At 40.0% G+C, this 19,484-nt stretch overlaps 1 protein-coding gene across 1 annotated transcript in view; it reads right to left on the minus strand.

The window, feature by feature from the left end:
* Positions 1-6,665: 6,665 nt before the first annotated feature.
* socs5b (suppressor of cytokine signaling 5b) overlaps positions 6,666-19,484 on the minus strand; it is a 40,189-nt gene continuing 27,370 nt past the window's right edge. The window contains exon 2 of the mRNA XM_062995053.1: positions 6,666-10,090. Coding sequence (XP_062851123.1) covers positions 8,391-10,073 — 1,683 coding nt within the window. The 5' untranslated portion in view covers positions 10,074-10,090 and the 3' untranslated portion in view covers positions 6,666-8,390. The remainder of the gene's footprint in view (positions 10,091-19,484) is intronic.

Below are 19,484 nucleotides of genomic sequence, written 5' to 3' on the forward strand. Positions count from 1 at the left end.
AAATGTGCATTGACGGCATTAAAGTGACTGTATAGCCTACTCTGGTTTTATCACGCTCATTGCATATTAGGGAGAATAAAATTGTTTGCATAAAAATATAACACAAGGCTTACAGCATTCGAAAAGTACAAATTTGGGGTGAAAACAATATACACGATATATTTCTATGTATTGTCATTTTTTAACATTTGTGCGTCCTTTAAACATGACAGCAAAGCCTTTTTCCACAGTGTGTGTGTGTGTGTGTGTATATGGTTAAATCAGACTAGCTAAATGGTGTTTAATTAGTTCTGAGCAAATAACAGTGTGAACAACAAAGTTATGATAGTAACACTGAGTAAAATGAGCAAATAAAAGTACCTGGTGTTATTTACTGTTTCCAGTAGTTACATGATTTTTTTTTCTTATGGCTGCTTACAATTTCAGGTGTCGCCACAGCAGATCACTCAGGTGCTATACAGCACTACACATACTCTGCATGGCGTGCAGGGCGGGTAGCACCGTCACCTCACAGCAAGAAGGTCCTGGGTTCGAATCCCAGGTGGGGAGGTCTGGGTCCTTTCTGTGTGGAGTCTGCATGTTCTCCCCGTGTCTGCACTGGGTTCCTCCCACAGTCCAAAGACATGCAAGTGAGGTGAATTGGAGACACTAAATTGTCCATGACTGTGTTCGATATAACCTTGTGAACTGGTGAATCTTGTGTAATGAGTAACTATCGTTCCTGTCATGAATGTAACCAAAGTGTAAAACATGACGTTAAAATCCTAATAAACAAACAAACAAACTGCATGGTGTGCACACCTTGGTATGTCATGGCACCATTTTGCCTAGAAGCACCTTAGAAAACAAAACTGGATGTGGCTGTATCCCAAACAGGATAAAATTGTGTTCATTTTTAGTGTTAAATAATTGGAACACGACATAACAGTTCAGAATAGTGGCCTTTCTAACTGTTCTTATGTTGCACAGTGCATCACGCATAGTAACATTAGATTTGTGTTGGATATTAGAAATAGGATTGCCATCTCATTACACACCCCCCCACCTCCCTGGCAGTTGAAGTCTGTTAGGTTAGAGCTTAATGGCAAGGTACGGTTCAACAAAGACCAAAAGTAATTTCATTAGGACTTTAATGTCATGTTTTACACTCTTTGGTTACAATCATGGTGACAGAACAGGCAATTACTCATTACAGTCATCAGTTCAAGTTTTATATCAAACACAGTCATGGACAATTTTGTATCTCCAATTCACCTCACTTGCATGTCTTTGGACTGTGGGAGGACTGGAGTGCCCAGAGAAAACCCACGCAAACACAGGGAGAACATGCAAGCTCCACACAGAGAGGACCCGGACCTCTCCACCTGGGAATCAAACCCAGGGCCTTCTTGCTGTGAGGCGATAGTGCTACCCACTGAGCCACCGTGCCGCCGACCAAAAAAAATGAGATGCATTGCTGCTCCTCTCTGCACAGAACTAAATACCTAGTCATTATTTTCATATTATTTATTTTTCATATATGTTAAAATCTTGACTTTACAGGATATAATCTTGCATTGTTTTTGTGCATCTCAAGCATGTCACTAGAGTATTTATTTGTATTGCTGGCACAGAATCTGCTTTTTTGATCACATGGGCAACAAGTGGCAATATCTGCCTTATGCCATTTTCCTATAAAGAACAAAGGGCAGGAAGAGCGTGAGGCTCTGTGGTACAGACGCTGCTTTCAGATTATATAAACCATTTCATACAGAAACCCTTAAGTTTTAAAAACCCCCTTTTATTTCCTGTTGCCTAGGCTTACCATCAACCACTAACTGGGAATGATCTAACAAGGCCTGAATGACAGGGGGAGTGTATGAATCCTACAAGAGCCACACCTTCTCTCTAGACTTAACCAAATAATGACCAGTTGGGTTTTTTTTTTTTACTTTAACCCTGATCCCCACTGCCAGACAACATAGCTCTTAAACTGTCTCAATGGAGCCTTGTGATAGCCTCTTGCTAATGCTAACTTTAGCATAGCACCCAAATAGTTTGGAGGCCGGGCAGGATACACAACAACAGCGTTTCTACTTTCAGTGCAACACAGCCAAAAAGAGGGTGATGCTGAGGATGTGGTCAGACTGGTGGGGGGTGGGGCTGGTCCTTCTCTGCTATATTTTCACAAAACCCATCAATAAACACAGACTGGTCTTTTCAGCAGGTGGTAAATTTGGAGGCTAGGTTAGTAAATTTAGGCTGAGATTAGTTCCTGTAGAGCGGGGAAGGGCAGGGCAGGGTAGGATGTAAGTCTGCCCAGAGGAGCTCATTTGCCGAGTGCATGTCAGCAGACCATGGCATTTTAAACTACAGGATTAAAGTTGTAAGTATGATGTGCAGGATTAAGGAACAAGTTCATATTAAGATATGATACATCAACACCTTCTAAATCTACAGGTCTAATCAGCCGTACATGCAACTCAAGGATCAAAAGATAGTCTGTCATTAAAATCACTTTCTAGTATAATAAGGAAGAATAAAGGTCTCATATACTGATCTAAATGAGGTTTCTGCAAACCAATCTAGATGTAAGAAAACCATAATTACTAATAATTAAGGAAACCTGGTTTTAAAATATTTCACAGGAACCCTACATTGACACTTTTTTACATCTAACCTCTGTCTTTTTTGACATAATGCACTTTTATTCAATCTATTGTTTCATATAACAATAAATTAGCATTTTATATGAGCTGGCCAGATGCCTACACAAACATGATTGGCTATGTTGTAGCTCAGCGGTTAAGGTACTGGACTAGTAAACAAAAGGGCGCTGGTTCAAGCCCCACCGTCAGGCTGCCACTGTTGGGTCCTTGAGCTTAGATAATATACTGTCACAGTACTGTACACGTTGCTTTGGATAAAACTGTCAGCTAAATGGCAAAAAATTTAAATGTAATATTTCAGCTATGTCTGAGGGTGGGCAGGCTGAAGGACTACAATTGCTGGCTGCTGGCTGGTCGAAGGCTCGTGTACTAAGACAGAGAATAATGGAGATCAGTGTGTGACTCTCCATACGCAGTCATGATCGCTGTTTAAACCCACCATGGACAGGTGAAAACACACCTGTACAAATGTCGGATGGGGAGTGTGTTAGGTATGACCCTCTCGATCAGGGTAGGGGTCTGCAGCTGTAGAGCAAATACGAGTTGTAGCCTAGTGGTTAAGGTGCTGGATAAGTAATTAAAAGGTTATTGGTTCAAGCCCCACCACTGCCAGGTTGCTGCTGGTGGGACCTTGAGCAAGGCCTTTAACCCTCAATTGCTCAGAACATGTACTATCACGGTACTGTAAGCCGCTTTGGATAAAGGTGTCTGCTAAATGCTGAAAATGTCAATGTAGAGTGGGTATTTGGATACAAGTAGATTAGGAAAATGCATAAATAGATCTTTTTTTTTTTTTTAAGTATACTTGTTTGTATGGCATGTCATACATTTACGTATGAGGAATCCCTAACATGTCCCTCAGACATAGTCTACTGCCTTGGGTTTATCTCTTAGAGTTGTGCTACTGTTGCTCCTTATAGCTGTACACTGTAACCCCAACAATTAAACATTGTGGTGGTAGTGTGTCAGTGTGGGGATGCTTTCCTGCTTTAGGCGACTTGTTCATGAATTCTGCTCTCTACCAGAAAATCCTAAATGAGAACGTCTAACCACCAGTTTGTGATCTGAAGCTCAAGTGCAATAGGATTATGCATCAAGACAATGACTCATAGCTCATGAGCAAGGACACCTCTGAATAGGTCAATAAAAACACAATTAGTGTTTGAGTGTAGCACTCAAGGAGATTCTGATGCAGGACCTTGAACTGGCAGTCCATGGCCAAAAGCCTTGCTGATTTAGTCACTCTGCAAATTGGCTCGAGATTTCCCACCTGCAATGTGAAAGATTGATATCCAATTATATAAAGTGTTTGGTTGCAGTTATTGGCCCTATAGGTGGTTTAAGGGGCAATTAGCTTTTCATATGGGTAATATAGGTGTTGCAAAACCTATGTTATGTTTTAATTGTATTCATTCCATTTTGTATAAGGTTTCAAAACCAGTGTGACAAATGCTACTGGATGTAAACTGAATGCAGTTAGTAACTGTTTAGGCTTTAGAGATTTCAGAAAATGTCATCACTGTTGCTTGATAATTAAGCTCAGTCTAGACTTTTACTGTCACTTGCTGGTATGAGCACAGGGTAAGAAAATATTAACACAGCTTTGGCGGATGAAAGTCATCACAGCCATTGTGACCTACCCTTATGAATTCGAACTCTGAACGGACCTGAGAGACTTCCCATATTATAATAAAACGTATTCTTCTAACACTGAACTAAAGATTTAACTTTACGTTGACCTTTATTTGACCCATATAAAAATATTTATCAGTGTTACCGGCTAATCCATTATTTGTTACAGTGTTAAAGGAATCTCATCTTTTAGTCCACTCAGATATGACACGGAGCAAACTGCAGCCTCGTAATGGGTAAAAGTGCAATGCAAGTGGAACTAACCACATCTGACAAGAAAACATGACATTAATACTTAAGTACTATAAAAGGGTTTCTATCCTGTGTCTATAGTGAAGACAGTCAGTGAGGTAAAGCTTCAGGCCTTCTATATCACCCCCCACCCCCACCCCTATGAAACCACAGATGACAAAATACAACACATTTTACAGAACATCTGCATAGACAGAAGAAACTGTCATTTTTCAAGCCCATGCCTCATTTTGGAAAAGATAATGAGACACCTGTGAAGATCACGATGCTGGTTATGTCCCGTGAAGGGATGAAAGAATAATACTCATGATCTGACAGTGTGTATCTGCTCCTAAAGGAAAAAGTGCCGGTCTGATGCTCACTAATAACAAGAGACACAGCAACAAGTATAATGGTGATCATACTGAGATGACATAGAAAATGTATTATGGCCTAGTCCACACTAACACAGTTCAGTCTCACAAAGCCATTTTAATGTGGTATGCATTGTTATTTAAGCTCTATTTACAATAAAAAAAATAAAAATAAAAAAAAAGGATGCTAGACATGTAGATTGGGGGTAGATGCTCCTAACCTTTGGTGCCTGCTCTCAAGTGCAACTGTGCCACATTCTGCGTGAAAAACCATGCATGTATAAAACCTTCTCAAAAGTCTTTGAATTTTACATGTTTTGTGTTCATGCCACTTTGACTTCATTTATATTAAAAAAATAAAAAGCAGCTCGGTTGGTGCAGAAATAAATCACGCTAGCCAACTACCGCTCCCCAGCAATAATATCGGCCAATCTACATACAGACATGACTGGCTATGACTGAGGGTGGGTGGTGGGGGGATGGGGTTGAAGAAGGGTTTGAGGCCCTGCGAAAGATAGGTGTTCTGTCCAGGGTTTGTTACTGAACTGCACCCAATGATTGATACTGACTGACCCACCACAACCCTGGCCAAATTAAAGTGAAGTAAAAAAATAAAAGGGTTGCGCTTATCTCTAGACTTAATTTTGTTAATTTGGAGTTTAACTATTCTGTTTTTAGTTGTTTTTCTCATTACCAATCAGAAATATTAATCTTCTGAAGAATACAGTTGTAAATTTGATACTACGGGTCTCTACATAGATAGCATTTCCCGTCATCCTACGCGAAGAAGCCTGTTCGAATTCTTAGATGCCTTAAAATGCTGTCTAGTAAGGAACCTTAAATTTGTACGGTATTTTGCCTGTAAAACAAGGAAGCATCCGATGCTTCCTTAGAGGTGAAGGCAATCCCAGGATTCAGTGCGGCACAACTTTACCACATTGGTTTGAATGGCATGAGGCTAACTGTGTTAGCCCAGTAAGCAAAAACTGCTGTAATCGCTGTCTAAGTAGTGTGTCTGCATAACCTGACTTATGAGTCGATAACTTTGTAGAATCCTCTCTACTTAGGCAGCTGCCTATGTACGCAGTAGACAGCAAGGTAGCTCACTAGGTTTTCGAACAGACCCTTTATGAACGAAAAGTATGTGGACACCCTTCTTAAATATTGAGTTCAGGTTTTTTAGCTTACATCCATCGCTAACACATGAACAAAATCAATTATGTAAAAATAAAAAATGATATGCTTTCTGTAAATACTCATCCTCCTGCTCTAGCATGACTTGTGCACAATGCAAAGTCTATAAACACGTGGTTTGATGAGTTTGGCACGGAGGATCCTCAGTGGCCTGTACAGATCCCTTACCTCAACTCCACTGAACACCTTAGGGAAGAAATGGAAACTTTATTGAACGAATTCCAAGTAAAGTATAGGCTGCTACAGCTGCAACTAAGATATTATGCCTGTAGCTTTGAATAGGATGTTCAACATGATCATGCTCGGGTGTCCACATACATTAAGTCAAATACTGGATGCATGTTCAATTAAAATACCCTAAATATTATAAACCCCTAATGTTTTTATCTCAGCATTAAAAATATCTTGATAAAACAGAGGTTAGAATTATTGTTTTGGTGTGAGAGAAAGGCAACATGGGGATAAAAAGATTTGTTTCTAAATCTACTGTTTAGACTTGCAAATTTTGGCAATTTTTTAACCGATAACCAACCGTCATTAGTGTCAGCTTATAGCGACCCATCAAAACATAAAACACATCACAGAGTTTCATATAAACAAATCTTTATCAAAGATGCAACCAAGTTCTTCCTGACAATATTAGTGGAGTTATAAAAGATGATAAGCAGATGATAAGTTCTACCTGTATACTGGAGAATGATGCAAAACATCCACATTACTTTGTGAAAAGAAAAAACAAAAACGTTACACAAAGATCCGCATGTGTTTACCATACTGATGCTAAACCACTTTACAGATTGTTATTTTAATGCGTTATAGTTTTGTTGTTCATTATTTTAACAATATAAAAGCATAAAAAAATCTGGCTAAAAACTCAAAATGTGTCTATACACAGCTGACAGCATGAATCAAACAATGACTTATTTGTCGGTTATCGGTAAACTGGTAAATATCTGACCCTTGTTAGTGTAGACTAGGCCTCTACGGCACATTAACGTCTGTGTATTTGTATTTGTAGCTGGTAACATGAAACGTTGCTCATAGCGGCTTTTACATGATACATGATGTTTTGCGCTTTGTTTACGTTAATGCAAGGCTGATGAAATTTGATGCTTATTGCAGCGCTTAAGCCTTTCACATGATACGAGGCAAAAGTGGTTTTTTTCGCTGGCTGTGCCACTGGGCACCAAGCTAGAAATAATAACCACTGCTGACGGCACTGCTGACAGTTTGTTCAGATGCAGTTTTGTATGAAATGTATTTTAGTTATACTAGAAAGCTGCAATGCTCGTTTTTGGAAACGTAAGAAGATTAAAAAAAAATAGAAAGATTAAAATGGGTTTATACATATGTATTGATTGGTTAATCTAGGGTCTACGAAGCCACAACAAGCGACTCCAGGATAAAAAAAAAGCTTTTTTTGCTCACATCATCATACTAAAAATTGAAAGGTTGGATCCAACAGTTCAGGGTTTTGTAAAACCATCAGAGCCAGGTCTGTGTGTTGTTCCTCTCAACGTTATATAAAAAATGTGTCTGATTGGCAGCGCTTTGAAATAGTCAGCGGTAAACTGGGTCAAAAATTAATCTGACTCAATGTTGGGAATGCAGCGACAAGCTGTAAACACCAGGCATCAAAGTGGCAAATGTGTGTGGTGCGCGATGCTCAAAACAGCAGCAGAAGGGTAACAGTCAATGCTGAATTACTGACTCCATAGGAAACAATAGCACAGCCAGCACGAAAGCGGTTTTGCCACATATGGTGTGAATGCAGCCTAATTAATTTAAGGTAATTTCCTCTCTTTTATGTATTACATTAGTGCTTTAACTATGGCAGCAATTGGCAGTCCAGTGTTTTGAAAAAAACTCTGCCTCAAAAACAACTGCCACCCAAAAAGCTATGGTTAATAAATAGTAAGTTATTGCTGGTAAGTTTGCTATGACATAATGAATAATTGAACCCTGCATGGCTAGGTTTAATACAAGTTTAAGCTGTTTATCATTTCAGTACATTTACGACCAAATATGGTTATAATGGAGACAGCATACAGGTTTTGTTTAGCAATTTAGCAGGCAGGCTGAAGTAGAATCTGAGCGAAGAGGAAGAGACTATTCCTACTGAATTGAGCTCAACAAATAACCATGCTTGGCGGTTAGCGTACACTGCTTATTAAGAGCTTGTATTCCATGTGGAGAAAGTGTTAACTATAAAAATTGAATACACGTTAGAAGCCTAAAGACATTCCTGTAAGCTGAGTCTGTCGCCTTCACAGCCCCCGTCTCTTCCAGGCACAGAGCCAGGCCCCGGGACTCATTTGACTTTGAACGGTGGTTCCCTCTCTAGCCAGCGAACACGCACTTTCTGTTTGTAGTGATACTCTTTGAGAAAGTCCTGCATGGCTGGTGGCAGTGGCAGGGCACCGATGCCGTCGTAGGTGGTCTGTGTGCAGATGGCTGCACGTGCCAGATGCTGCAGGCTGAAAGGAAATGTCCTGTGCAAGGGAGCCGTGAGTAACGGCTCGAAAAACATACACGCGCTAGGATCTTTATAGTGCTCGAGCAATCCCGTTACTGTGGAGGAGTGGAAGACGCAGGGGTCGTGCGCATCGAAGCTAAAGTTATGGTTCCACTGTTCTATGCGGGCGTGCAACGATCGATTGTAACGGCGAAAGCTGACGGAAAATAAGTAGTCCTCCTGGGCGGAGTCGCGCAGCAGGAAGGTGCCTTCTGGACGGCCATCTAACAGTGCCTCCGCCTGGTAGCGATCCATCACGCCCCAGTAGCAGGGAAGCGCTGTGATGGCCAGTAGATCGGGCACCAAGCAATGGATGAAGTCTATCTGTGTGTGAACCTTCCAGGGTCCCGGTTGCCTGGAGGTATGCCCGTCACCAGACGCATGTCTTTGTCTAGGCCTCCGTGCCTGTAAGCACAGAGTGGTTGAGTCCTCCTCAGAGTCACAGTCAACAGGCTGAGATGGAATTCCCATACTCGCCCCAACCTGTGCCATGATTCCAGGCAAAGCTGATGTCCCAGCAGCACCTGAGCTCTTGACTCCCCCGGGTTCTTCTCCAGAACAGGGGGCCGTCTTTGGTCCCAGTTTAAAAAGGCTAGATCTTTGTGTGCTAGCTTCCAGTGTGTGAATCCGTGCGTTCGGAGGAGGGTCCACGCCTTCCTCTATGCTGAGTCGGCGCCGCTCGCGGAGCCTCTCCTCTTCGTCTTCCGGGGAGGGATGTGCTGCATCGAAAGCGTCCAGCAATGCAGAGGAGGAATGCGGGCTGACCGGTGCTGTGTGCTGCTTAATAAGATGCCACTTGTTGGCTAGATCGGAGCCTGGTGGGAACGGGCAGGTTTCCAGCATCAGTTCTGTTATGTGGATCTTGCGCTTGGAGGAAACCTGGCTCTTCGCCAAACGAGGGCGACGGGCCATTGACAGCGGTAGGCATAACCCTACTGTGTCCTTTAGGCGCTGCCTAACGGAGGAAGTGCTTACGCTTTGTCCACCGCTGCCTCCTCCAGAATCACAAACCTCCTGGATAGAGCTGGATCCGAAGCACCGTTCCCGTCTGCTCAGACCTCCTCTTGAGCGTGCTGTCCGTCTGTCAGCCTCCAAAGAACTCTGTGTCTTAGTGGAGCAAGAGTGCTTCTTTTTACCTCCCCAGGGAGCGTGTCGGGAATATGAATCTCTACGTAGAAGCGGGATCCTCCTTAAATCATCGTTCTCTTTGTCCAACGTGATCTCCACAATCTGGGGAATATCTGCCACACAGTTGTGGCCCCGGTACCCCCCTCCTCTCAGAGGAACCTGCAAAGACACAGAGCCCCGATCAATCTGGGACTCACCTATGTGTACTCCCTGAGAGGGTGCTCCCAGGTCCACCACACAGTGAACACGATCCATGTCCGGATTGCATAGACTAGCCTCTGAGCCATTCGTGTGGAACAGTGTTTGACATCTGCTTCTAAGGTTGCTCCACATCCTTCCCACTTTTCCCATAGACTGAAGACTAGAACCTATTGGGCAAATAGAAAAAAAGAATTAGTTATCTAAAAATGAGGTCCTAACACACCCTAAGGTCTTGTCCACTTAGCTTCCCAGGCTTTCGAATACAGTCTGTTTGATTTAATACTGAGTTACATTTTCCGAATGAAGTGTAGACACAAAAACAGTAATTCAATTCGACAGGCAGGCAAATAAGGGTAAGAACAAGGTTTACTGTTGACAACAGTTGCATTTTGTTAGACAAACTTGTAGCTTTAATTATGAACAAAAGTAAAAGAGTTTCCTCTTTCTTATCTGACATTTTTATGTAAAATGATTAGGGGTGTAACGATACACTCTGCTCACGATTCGATTCACGATGCTGAGCTCACGATTCGATTTTCTCACGATTTTTTTTTAAGTGTAAACAGTGCAAAACAATGCACATTTTCTTGTTCATTTTTTAAACAAAAAAAAAACTTTAGTCCCCTGCAATTAAAGGTAATTACTGAGTACTTTACTGTACCCTAACAGGTTTACCAAATTTAAGTTACTTATCGCCATCTTAAATTGAAAATCAAAGTAATCAAACAAGCTCATTGAGCTGAGCTGAGCCTTTAAACATATTTTTTTTGTAGCTTTAACTAATTTATTAACACATTACATGTAAAATAAATTACTAATGTAAAAAAAAACATTGTATCAAATGTTTATTATTTAAATGGATTTATTTATATACTCAACGTGGAACAGAGTGCTACAACAATAAATTATAAAATACAAAAACAAAGACCCATCTAATTAGACCAAAAGGTCTGATTGTGTCTGATTATTTGTAAATTTGCATCTACAGTGGAATAACACAACATCAACAAAGCATCACTCAACAAAATATAAATGAAAATGTGCAAAACAAAAAGCAGCATCCAGGTGAAAGTATTTGTAAGTATTTAGTGAAGATTGGCATTCAGAAAAACCAAGGAGCTCCATCTTTGATGGGCTGATCCTGTTTCTCCTTTCTGTTATGATCTGCCCTGTTTTGGAAAAGATTCTCTTTGAGGGGACAGATGTTGCTACAATACACAGTGACATGTATAAGATGTGGGTAGACTGAACACTTCGTCTCCCTAAGTTAAGTGGGTCTGCACTTCTCGTGTCCAAACTTTACTGTTTCCTCTCACTCATTTTCCTCATCTTTCCAGCGTGTAATGTCTGCTTGTAAAGCGCTGAGTTCTCTCTCTCTCTCTCTCTCTCTCTCTCTCCCCCTGTTCGTGTGCACGCTGTCCGTGTGTGTGTGTGTGTGTGTGTGTGTGTGTGTAACCCCGCCCCTCCTGCTCAGTGTAAACACACAAACGCCACCACGGAAACGCTTTAACGGAAAAAAACCCGGAAAAAACACGAATCGGCTCTGGATCCTGTCATTCATTTCGCGACCGACCCATCACTAATAAATTACAGAACGCACGTGCAATCGTACAATCGCGCAGATGTCCACGATGCACATCGCTACATTTTTTGCATCACGATGCATCGTGAAACGATGTATCGTTACACCCCTAAAAATGATGCAATGGTGGTACAATCAGTGTATCTGCATATTACTCTTCAACGCTCTAACATTTGTAATATGCTGTCCAAATGACAAGCAAAACCTAATTTAATTAAACAACAGAAAAACTGAGTTACCATTTTAATGAGAATGGAAAGGGTCTGTTGTTAAATATATATAATAAAGGTTTGCATTTGCACTGTGGCTGCACTGGGCAGCTCCTTTAGCGACAGGCTTCTTCACCCGCGTTGATCGAAGGAGAGATACCGCAGCTCCTTTCTTCATTCTGCTGTCAGGCTATACAACCAGCACTGCCCCAAACGTAGATAATCACTTGTTTTTAATATTCTCTGTGCAATTACTTTTTAAAATATGTGCAATACCTGCTGTACCTGCTGTACTTTGTGCAATACATTTTAATAACTGTGCAATATTTGGTTAACTTCCTTCATAAATACTGTTTATATTTTTGTAATTTTTTACATATTCTTACTTTTTAATGTATGTGTACATACTAGGGGTGGGCGATATGGCCTTTCAATAATATCACGATATTTTGGGATATTTTTGCGATAACGATATTCACTCGCGATATATAAGAACACTTTTTTTAAAAGTCTATTTTAACCCTTTGATGCACAAGCTAAGCAAACCCCTTCTAATGCACAACATGGGTCAAAAATGACCCATATTCATCCATTCAATATTTTCATATGCACATGTCAGTTATTCATGTATTTGCTGTCTTAGCTAATAAAAGCTATCTATACTAGAATATGTAAACAGCTAGCAAGCAAATAGTATTGGACATATTCAAGATTCAAGAGCCTAATCTTTGGTTGTCTTTCAAAAGATCAGTAAATATGTTTTTGACTACAAACACTTACAAATGTCAGTAGTTCCTGTCAAATTCCATTCAATTTTTGACCCATGTTGTGCATTAGGAGGGTAGTGATACAAAAATGATTTTTATTAAAAAAGCAAAAAATATAAAACTGAAATAAGGATTTGTGATGATCAAAAACAAGTTAATTGAAAAATTCATGGAAGCTTGAATGACGAAATTAATTTATTGCAAAGATGTAGAAAATAAAAACTCAGTTAGGTCACTTTTGACCCAGGTTGTGCATCAAAGGGTTAAAAAAAACTTTTGTTTTGCACACAGTCAGGAAATCTAAGGTACTAAATGTACAGTAAATTAAGCATCACTTTCAGTAGGGCTGGGCAATATGGCTAAAAAACCTTAAATCTCTATATGCTTTTGAGAATTGGCTATATATGATACGATATAATGTAAACTTAAAGTACAATGGTAGGCCACCGCCCGTATTTTACCTTATATTGTTTATAAGTTCTCTTAAAAACACAAAATATTGTAGTTCTGATCAATTCTGACTAATTACAGTGTTTATATTGTGTATTATTATATGGCTGTATTTGTATTCATATTGACAACATTTATATTAAACAAACCAGCAGAATCTTACAATCACATTTATACTATCCGTTTTACTTCAAATAAATGAGCATCCCAAAAACAAAATCCCAATTAATATTCGATCATGCTTTGCTATCATTGCATAATGAATATGTCAATTATACAGCAACCAACGAAGAGAGAGCTTGAAATTCCGCCTAAAGTCTAAATTCGAAGCTCTGATTGGTTTATACATCTAAATCTCTTGAACCGGAGTTGCTTTGCCCACAGAGTCAGCAACACAAATGAATCTTTACCGTTTCTGACTCAATGACTCAGTGATTCAGTTTCCATGCTCATACGCGAAGGAAAGCGTTCTGCTTAGCGCGTTTGTGTTTTAAACGTTCTCAGATGGTAACCTGTGTGGTAACCTGTGTATTCTGTTCGTTCACTGACACAGTTTTTGGCCTCACATCATTCTCGGACTCACGCAGTGACCGACACTCCTCGTACTCACGCGGGTGCTTTTGCTTTAGGTGCTGAAATAAATGTGATGTTGCCCCGTTTGTCGTTACAGTATTTTTGCACGTTTTGTCCGACCTTCTGTATCTGAAAAACTTCCACACTAGTGATGTAGCTCGGCTTTTAGGGACTAGTTCGTCCTCGGTGCTAACTCCGGTACTACTCTCTGTCCATTATTTCACTGTTACGCGCTTGAGAGTGAGTGACACGTGTTTGCTAACAATATCGCGATATGGCAAAAACCATATCGAGTTTACAATTATACCGGTATTATCATGAATGATATTATATCGCCCACCCCTAGTACATACGTGTAAACACTGTCATTTTCTATTTTTATATTCTAAAAAGCTGCTGTATCACTACAAATTTCCCCGTGGGATAATAAAAGGCTATCTTATCATATCTTATTCAATTTGAGTGAAAGCTCCAAGAACATGCATGAGTTATTAATTTAATTCCTAATTCAAGCACTGTGAAATGAGATGTTTAACATGTAATATGCAATTTGCTTTGAAATTCAAAATGTAAGGTTTGTGTTTAGCGATTTAACATTTTTCATTCATTTAGAATAGGAAATGAGGCTCAATATGCAATATGAGGCGGTCCTAGCAATCATACGGCAATTAAGTTAGTGTAACAGACGTTTCTGTAGTGTAGTGTGCCGACAGTGTTTGATGTATGTGTTTACATATTGAGTGCATTTTGTCTTTGGGGTAACATAATAATTCGAAAAGTGTGCTTCTCTACACACATGATCAAAAAAACAACCAAGTAAAGTAAATGATGCTCCTGATATTTGGCTATTTATTAGGGGTGTAACGATACATCGTTTCACGATGCATCGCGATGCAAAAATTTAGACATCTGCGCGATTGTACGATTGCACGTGCGTTCTGTAATTTATTAGTGATGGGTCGGTCGCGAACGATCCGGCTCTAAGAGTCGGCTCTTAAAGTGAATGACAGGATCCGGAGCCGATTCGTTTTTTCCGGAGTTTTTTTTCCGTTAAAGCAGCACGTGATTGGTGAAGATGCGTGGTGATGTTTGTGTGTTTACGCTGAGCAGGAGGGGAGGGGTCACACACACACAGTGAGCACACGAACAGGGGGAGGGAGAGAGAGAGAGAGAGAGAGAACTCGTAGCCAGACATTACACGCTGGAAAGGTGAGGAAAATGAGTGAGAGGAAACAGTAAAGTTTGGACACGAGGAACATCTGTCCCCTCAAAGAGAATATTTTCCAAAACAGGGCAGATCATAACAGAAAGGAGAAACAGGATCAACCCATCAAAGATGGAGCTCCTTGGTTTTTCTGAATGCCAATCTTCACTAAATACTTACAAATACTTTCACCTGGATGCTGCTTTTTGTTTTGCACATTTTCATTTATATTTTGTTGAATGATGCTTTGTTGATGTTGTGTTGTTCCACTGTAGATGCAAATTTACAAGTAATTAGGGCTGGACGATATGGCTAAAATTTATATCACGATATAACTCCTATTTTCGGTTGATACGATATAATTCCGAGATCGATATGAATAATACTGAATAAAGCTGAATACACCACTGAATTAGTCCTTCCTCTCTTATCAGCTATTTCGTCCGCTTCTTTTTCAACTCTGTACAGTGGCAGAGCCAGACAATTTCTATATGGGTGGCCAGACTGAGACCATTGCTCACACAGGGGTGGCACAGAAACTGTCTGATACCTTATTTTTTATATGTGGCAAGTGGCTGTTGATCTAGTAAAGTTTTGGTTACTCACTTGTTTACCTATACAGGCAGTGAATGTAATGTAGAATTACATCAAGCCCAGCATAAAAAGCTTTTGACTTTTTTTCTCATTTTCCCTGACAAGTGAAAAACTAAAATATAGCCTATAACCTTAACATTATGAGGAAGAATTTCAAAGATATTCCTTTGCAATACTTGATCATTTGACTTCAAACTTGTGTGTACTGATGAGACTCATTTGAACCCCAGAACATGCTAGTGTGAATGCATGGAAAACAAATTTTAATTTTCTTTCAAGAATATGACACATTCTGACCAGCACTATTAAGCCAAATCAGCATTGAAAATTGACTTTACTTTTAATATCCTTCTACAATGCTGGGGCTTCTTAAAACTGAATATTTTCTGGCAACAGTGGAACACGCAGAGCCCGTTGGTGCCTTTACTCTTAGCGCGCCACAACTAATAAGTATTATAACTTAGTATAACTACTAAGTATCATTAGTACTCAGTAGTATTACTTCTTCTGTAATTGTGTTGGTGGTGGACATTTATGTTGAGTGTATTACTGCACTGTTTTGATGGAGAACTACTTAAGGTGTGCTGTTGAATTGCGTCCCTGTGGGAACACCTGCGTGCAAAAATGCTTCCGCAAAAAGGTAACACCGGCAAAGCTGACGTAATACATATCGTTCGAATTTGTTTAAAAATCATATCACCGTTATTGAAACATTTTCTATCGCGATATATATCGATATCGAATTATTGTCCAGCACTACAAGTAATATACACAATCAGACCTTTTTGTCTAATTGAGATGGGTCTTTGTTTTTGTATTTTATAATTTATTGTTGTAGCACTCTGTTCCATGTTACGTATATAAATAAAGCCATTTAAATAATAAACATTTAATACAATGGTTTTTTTTTTACATTAGTATTTCATTTTACATGTAATAATCTAAAAAATTGCAACAAAAAAATCTGTTTAAAAACTCAGCTCAGCTCAATGAGCTTGTTTGATTACTTTGATTTTCAATTTAAGATGGCGATAAGTAACTTAAATTTGGTAAACCTGTTAGGTTACAGTAAAGTACTCTGTTCTTGGTAATTACCTTTAATTGCAAGGGACTGAAGTTTTTTGTTTCAAAAATGTACAAGAAAATGTGCATTGTTTTGCACTGTTTACACTTAAAAAAAAATCGTGAGAAAATCGAATCGTGAGCTCAGCATCGTGAATCGAATCGTGAGCAGAGTGTATCGTTACACCCCTACTATTTATAGTTTATTTCTTACTTTATAAACTCAGCAAACTCTGAAGATGCTCGGTTACATTAGTAATCGGTTAGACAAAATGTCCAAGATGTCGAAGTCTAAAGCAACTAAAAACACGTGGACCCAGAGAGGGAGTGTACGAGTGTTGTTTAATGACTGCCATGAAATGTGGCACATTTTAAAAAATAAATCTGTGAAATCTGCGATGTTTGAAAAATGAGGTCCGTGAAATTAAGCACATTTTCCTATGAATTTAGTAGGGCCCTAATTATACATGAATGTTTTATTGCCTTAAACTTTATTAATCAAATAAAACTTAAATAGTGGTGCTTGGGTGGTGCAGCAATAAATTAGGCTGGCCCACTACCACAGGAATCTGGGAATCTACCATTCGAATCCCCAGCAATGGATTGGCATCCTGTCTGGGGTGTGTTACTGCACTGCGCCCAGTGATTCTGGGAAAGCAGAGACACAATACAACCCTGACCAAGATGAAGTCTTAAAACTTATAAATAAAATGAAACTACATACAGTAAAAGTACAGACTGTTATATCTCTGAGTTAAAACAATAGAAACAGTAGGGTGCTCAGGTGGTGCAGAGGCAAGACATGCTAGATATGATTGGCTATGTCCGAGGAAAGGCAGGGCAAATAGTTTTCTCATTGCATCTGTCATTGTGGCCCCTGCTGAGTGGCCGAAGGCACCAAAATGAAGACGGTGAATAATGGAGATCAGAGCGTGGCTCCGTATGCGATACTGATCTCTGTGCCTTAGCTACTAGTCTCCTTGGTGAGTGTAGGGGTCTGCAGCAGTGGTGGAGAAACACAACTGGATCATTTCATATGACTACATTAGGAGAAAAGGGTAAGTCCATAAATAGAAAAGAAAAGTGGCGCTCAGGTGGTGCAGTGATAAATTCTTCTGGCTTATTACCACTGGGATCCAGGGTTCAAATCCCAAGTTGTTTTGTCAACAAGTTGGGCGTCTACATACAGACTTGATTCTAAATAAGGGATGGGGTGGCCGAAGCCTCACAATGGATTGGCCGGGGGGGTGTTAATGCATTGTGCCCAGTGATCCAGGGAAACTAAACCTGAAAAAAGGAAGATACAGTTTGGAGGGGTAATTATTGATTTTCCTGACATGGTTATAATTAGAGATGGGACGATCGATCGGCTATGAATCGGTATCGGCCGATTTTTAATCAAAATATGCTATCGGCGATCGGCGATATTTCCTAAAAGTAGCCGATCCGATCGTGTGATATATAAAGATCACGTTAAGTTAACAGCTCAGTGGATTGATCCAGACTTTGAGCTACGAAGCACCAACCATCACATCACCATTCATCAACAATCGTACAGAAACCATTGTGAAAGCTCTTACGATGTAATTTTGCTGATTGTAATATTTACTTTTAAAAGATAATTCAACCCGGTCACATCTGAGTCGATTCTATCAGCACGTTATATAAACTCCTGGTTCACTTTGGTAAATCGTAAGCGGTTCTTACTTGTGATGTAGATGAGAACAGAAAACGTTACAGAGCCAATCAGAGGCAAAAGTTTATTCATTACCAAATTAGTTAGTTCAGGATCATCTGCTGCACTTTTAGCTCCTTAGACGGAACGAGTCTGACGGTCGGTTACAGATCTGTGGTAATAGCAGTTTAATTAAGCTTTTTAATTAAGCTTTTTAATGTAAGAGTCACACAAAATGTTCTGTAGTAGTTGGTGTTTATTTAAAACCACGACATTTAATTAATAACAGTAAACACGGAGAGATAACCGAGAAGAGAAACTTACGCTTCACATAAAAACGAATCAACTCATGAATCAATGAATCACTTATAGCGATACTGTGAACAAAGCGTATCTTCTAAAGGCACACACACAAACACACGGTTTATCTTTACTGTGAGGCTCTTTTTAAGTTTATTTACTGCTAATCCACCCCATACCAACCCCCCCCCCACCCCCGCGATCGGAATCGGCTATCGGCCGATGTCCCTGAAAGGAGATCGGAATTGGTGCCAAAAACCCCGATCGGTCCATCTCTAGTTATAATGCAAAACCTAATCAAATTCAATAGTACAAAAGACTACAACCTTACTGTATTGTAACAAGTGCCCAAGTGGGGGGTGCACACTTGTATGTAAAATGTATGAACAAAAAAATCATTAAATAGTCTCTTAAACTGTGGGATAAATTTTAATTCACATCACATATGTATACTGACAAGATGCCTGCAAAAATCCAAACGCTGGGTTTAAGATTTGACTTAAGTGATGAGGTTGCGTGCAGTTAGTCTTTAGATACAGGCAATTATGTGTGCATGAAGGCACATGTAGGTTAAAGCATGTAGAGTAATATACCGCATGTTAAAATTACTGCAAGGGCACTTAACTGCAAGCAGAATCTGTCAGAGTGTAATTTCTGGCTATAAATTGCTTGTGCAATGTGGTGCTTGTAGTAGGACAAGATGGGTGTGTGAAGCATGTCAGGCATGAGTACCCACACTAAGTGAGTGCAGCAGTAGGGTGTGTGTAAGAGTACAGTGCACACATGCAGAAAAAAAACCATGACAGTGGCTGATAGAGCCACACAGGCAGCACAGAGTTGCCAGGCAGATATGCAGGGGTACAAGGCCACAGCTATAAATGAACCCAAGGTTCTACTTCCAGCTGATCTTTTGGTATGCAGTGTATTACTGAACCAGTCTAGACCTGACTAAGAACTTTCCCTGTCATGGAAGCAGACACATGCCATGCAGAAACAAAGACAAAAGGGGAGAGTGGGCAGACATGGAAGGAAGAAGGAACCTTCGATCTTGCCCGTTCTAGCCTCCAGACGAACAATACATTTCTCTTCCTCCTTGCAAATACGAAGTTACTCTACAGTTCAACATATGATGATAAAGCTTTATC

Source organism: Trichomycterus rosablanca, chromosome 5 (genome assembly GCF_030014385.1).
Source record: "Trichomycterus rosablanca isolate fTriRos1 chromosome 5, fTriRos1.hap1, whole genome shotgun sequence".
Classification (NCBI taxonomy): domain Eukaryota; kingdom Metazoa; phylum Chordata; class Actinopteri; order Siluriformes; family Trichomycteridae; genus Trichomycterus; species Trichomycterus rosablanca.